Source organism: Triticum urartu, chromosome 1A, assembly GCF_056163025.1.
Source record: "Triticum urartu cultivar PI428250 chromosome 1A, HENAU_Tu73, whole genome shotgun sequence".
In the NCBI taxonomy this organism is placed as follows: domain Eukaryota; kingdom Viridiplantae; phylum Streptophyta; class Magnoliopsida; order Poales; family Poaceae; genus Triticum; species Triticum urartu.
In genome coordinates, this window is record NC_141873.1 from 261,037,560 (window position 1) to 261,042,076 (window position 4,517).

At 52.4% G+C, this 4,517-nt stretch overlaps 1 protein-coding gene across 1 annotated transcript; it reads right to left on the reverse strand.

Moving 5' to 3' along the window:
- Positions 1–1,051: 1,051 nt before the first annotated feature.
- LOC125532511 (xyloglucan galactosyltransferase KATAMARI1 homolog) lies at positions 1,052–3,111 on the reverse strand. The gene has a single exon (XM_048696557.2). It carries the CDS (start codon positions 2,845–2,847, stop codon positions 1,258–1,260), a length of 1,590 nt encoding a protein of 529 aa, XP_048552514.2. The 5' UTR covers positions 2,848–3,111; the 3' UTR covers positions 1,052–1,257.
- Between the last annotated feature and the right edge of the window lie 1,406 nt (positions 3,112–4,517).

A 4,517-nucleotide genomic window follows, 5' to 3' on the forward strand; every position in this document is an offset into this window, starting at 1 on the left:
ATGTTATATTATGCTTTGTGATCATATTTTCATGTTCATGCTTTATTTGAGAATTAATATTTCATCTTATAGTTCAGTAAAATGATAGCATGACGAAAAAATTAATGGATTTCACCACAATCATCTCAACTAATGTCCATTATATAAAACTCAAAACTTTGTTTTCACTGCCATCGAACATTTTTTAACCTTCCCCAACCCACCGATCATTTTCTGTTACGCCATAAATCAGCGTAGAATATGAACATGCATAGTGACTGTCAAATGTGTCGCCTAAAACAAGGCCAAAACATCACCAACGCATCCAAGGGGCTACCCAGGAGGGAAAAGGCTGATGACGGTTGGCCGCCATAGAAAATTATTTTAGGCGACGTGTTTTGATTCGTCACCAGGGTTTTTGTTACTAAAACGAGCAGATTTTGTAGTGAAAGCAACTGAGCGAAAGCTCTGTGCTTCGGCGCCGACAACAACAACGCCCGTGGGTGCCGCTTTCCTCATGAGGACGTTGCCGTATCTCGCTTCCCCTGCCAGAGTTCCAGGTGAAAACCTTTGTCCACTCTGTCGGACGCGGCACTGACCATGCTTTGCGTCGTTTTACTTCTTGAGGGCATTGCCAGGGAGTCCATGTGTTGTTGGTAGTTGCTAGTGTGGTCTTAGTTCTTCCTATTTTCTGCTCGACGTAGTTGTGTTTCGACCTATGTATATTGTCCATTTTTTTTAAGTCTTATTTTGTTTGAAAAATTTTCATCACTATGTATTTATGATCTTTGCTTTATACATAAAGCAGAGCGGAAGTCTATTTCGAAAGAACAATTGTAGAATGAGCGAGGGACAGAAAAATCTGAAGAAGCCGCCCACGTACGTGGCCCTGCCAGACTCTTGGCGTCCGTGGGAGCGACCTGCCGGCGAAGCACGAGGCCGGTCGGCCGATCATTTCCCTAGCATTTTTTTCGTGCTCAAACAAAGTTGCGTGAAATATATGGTTGCTCTCTTGTGGAATTTTTTGTGCAAAGTTGCTTGACAAGCATTTTTTGTATGATGACCATATGTGTAATCTCTGTGAACAGTCTAATGAAATATATGGTTGCTTAAAAAAAAGCTTCGCTGATTACACGGTAACGACCCGATCCGGAACTCCAGGCACGAAACCAGAAAGGGAAAAGTCGTTCCACTAGCGCACGTAATCCTGAAATTGTTGGACTCAATTCAGCACGGCACAATAGCGTGCACAACCGTCGATGGCGACTAGTGCCACTTCTACCGGCCGGCGGCCTCGCCCCGCCGCCGCTTCGCCACCCGACCGATGACGGCCTCCAGCGCGACATCGAACGCGTCCCTGAAGCCCACGCGCCGGGACCTGGGGTCCGCGTACACCACCCTCGGGATGAGCCGGACCACCTCCTCCCGCATCCTCCTCACCTCCTCCGGCGGGATCTTCCTCAGGGTCTCCTCGATGCTCACGTTCCCCGCGGCAACGCCGGCGTGCGGGATGAGCACCGAGTACCTCCCGTGGTCCCTCGGAAAGTGCAGCGTGTACTGAGTGTACGCCGACCCGGGGTGGAAGAAGACCGGGATGCAGCCGGCAAGGATGGCGTCGAACGTTGACCGCCGCGTCGCCGTGTCCCCGCGCGGCTCCAGGCAGAAATCCGACGTCTCGAAGACGCGCATGACGCCTGCTGGCGAGTTGCAGTCGGCCGCACCGCCACCGATGACGCCGCCGCAGTGGAAGAGGTTGCACAGGCTGGACGCGCGGCACTGCCTGATGATCTGCGCGCGGACGGTTTTCTTGCTGCCGGGGCGTGGGGCGCCGGCGAAGGAGAAGAGCCACCTCCGCCTCACCTTCCGAAGTCTCTCTTGCCAGGCGAGCACATCGGCGGCGGCCTCAGGATGGAAGTACGTCGGGTAGGGTACCGCGAAGTTGCTCCGAGTCAACGGGGATGTCTCCAGGACGAAGGCCGTCATGTTCTCGACGGCCGGGTACGTGAGCAGCTTGGTGCCCCACAGCTCGTCGACGTCGGCCTCCCGCCGGAATTCCCACGTGGTCCGGCCAGCCACCAAGAAGTGGTCACGGCCCCCCATGGCCCGCCACTCGGGGCGACGCACCAGCCAGTCGATGGCGTCGAGCTGGAGCGCGTCTCGCGTCGAGATGCTGTAATTATAGAGGTACCTCCCGGATTCGAGGCCGGCGTAGAAGGGGACGAAGACGGCGGCGGCGAGGGAGGGATCCTTGGTCAGGCACTCGTAGCGCTTCATCCGCGCGTGGAAGATGAGGTCGAGCATGAACTGGTCGGTGGAGTACCAGCCACGGCCGGGGAAGACGCCCCCGTCGTCCGCCAGCGGCTGGCCCATGCCGTCGTTGGCCACGTACGGGCACATGTCCAACCACGGGTGGAGCCTGCCCTTGCCGCAGTCTCGGAGGAGGTCGACGTTGAAGCGCGGCGGCATGTCGTACATGTAGATGTACCGCCCATCGCAATGGTCGGACGGCGTCCGCGTCGGCGCCGGCACCGCCGTGCTCCGAGTGGCCTGGAGCACTGTCGCCTGAGGAGTGAGCGGTGCATGTCCCTCACTCACCATCACCGGCTGCTCCGCCCGTCCGGAGTTTTGGTCGATGGTGATGCTGGCTAGCGAGGGAAGGGATGAAACGGTGACGGGTGGCTTAAACAGGGCGGACGCCATGCTGCCTGGTACGCCGTAGTGCGCGTAGAAGACCAGTGCGCAGAAGGTGGCGGTGAGAAGAGCGAGATGGCGGACCCGAGACGGCCGGGGCACGCCGCCATCCGGCTTGTCGGCGGCGTCCACGGCATCTTGCTGGATCTCTACTGCGAAGGTGGTGCTAGACTTCATCGGCGATTTGGCATCTCGGACTAGCACGCAGACTTTGCCCTTAAAAGAAGCAAAATGCTACAGAAATATAATAACGGATTAGTCAGTTGATCAGGAACGTCGTCGTGCGACCCTAGGTGACATACGCCCACCATTGATTGGCTCGCAAACAAAATAAGCACTCCAGTCCGGACCCTCCATACATACAGAAGGTAAAAGCAGTGGACCAAACAGCCGATCTGCTGTGCACAATTTTTTTTTTTGACATGTGCTGTACACAATTGGTTCTTATATTTAATCAAATGGGACCGAGTAATTTGCACATACGTAGTAGTACACCTTAACTGGTTCCTCCCTAAACTAAGGCCACGCACTTCTCTCCCTCTCACTCTCTAGACAAGGAAACCACATAAACCGGCACCAAACGAATTATCATCTCTTTCCTACTGTAAAAAAAAGGAGAATCTGATATCTTGTAGACCGTGCTTCAAATATCTCCTGAATTTATTCCAGAAATCTCTCCAGGATATTTTTGATATGGATAGCGTTTGATATTAGAGATATTCATAAATGTCCTTCATTAATTAGTGTTTATAACAAATCATATCAATTACCCCCCTCCCCGCGCGTTTTGACTCCGCTGCGGTGCTATTATTACTGCATTTTCAATGTCAGTCATTTCAAGCTCACGGCTCCTATCCCCCCCCCCCCCCCCCCCACACACACACACCAATCCATCCCCAAAGAAAAGAAACGAGGCTGACTACTCGCTCGCTCCCCGGGTGAAGGTGTGGCCGCTGGATCTCCGTGCGCAGCGGCGTTGTCCCTGGCCTTCCCAGGGTTTGCCACAAGACACCGTCGATGGCAGCGGTTTGAGAACCCTCCTAGGGTCTGTCGAACCGCCTTCCTCGGGCTGCGACACCCGAGGTCGCATGCCCTTGACCTCAACAGACGCTGCACAATGTCCTCCCTAGGCTGCGAGCCCGACACTCTCGATCTGTGTAGGTCAGATTGCCTACTCATTCCTCAAGACAACCACAATACTAGAGTTTGGTCCCTCTTGAAGACCAGATAGATATATCTCGGACAATCTTTATGTAACCCCCAACCTGTGATCCTAGTCTCAATGAAGAGTTTGCAATCCTCACTAATAAGGCTAGAAGTGCATATTGGTCGCCTCGGCATGTGGCTCCATAACATACACGCACTATCATATGCCGGTGAACAATGATAGAACATCACAACAAGTACAACTAAACAAGATAGATTGAATATGAATGAACAATAGGGCAAATATTTGTCAATATGATAACATAGTTGTACACCAAACAGAGGTTACATGACCCAACATTACAACATGCAGCGGAAGAATAAGAACACGGGTTCGAATACGAATAAGAGTCAATGTTGCTTAACGAGGCTAGAACATAAGCAAACGTCACATAACTAACGGGTTCCAGGCTATCGGTCAGGATCCTCATCTCTACAAGTCTTCATCGAAGAAGAAATCCATGTAAAACGTTTCGTGCTCTCGACTTAGAGCAAAGCTTTACCTGAACATGTACTTGCACCTAGGGTTATTGTGGCACGGGTAAGTCTTTTGGACTCAGCAAGTACATCACCATAAGCAAATCCCTACACCCCTCTACGAAGGGCCTATCTTTTAATTTATTAATGATTCATTACCTTCT

Excerpts from the sequence above, each read along its gene's own strand:
- LOC125532511 (XM_048696557.2), bottom strand. The coding sequence starts at position 2,847 with ATGAAGTCTAGCACCACCTTCGCAGTAGAGATCCAGCAAGATGCCGTG.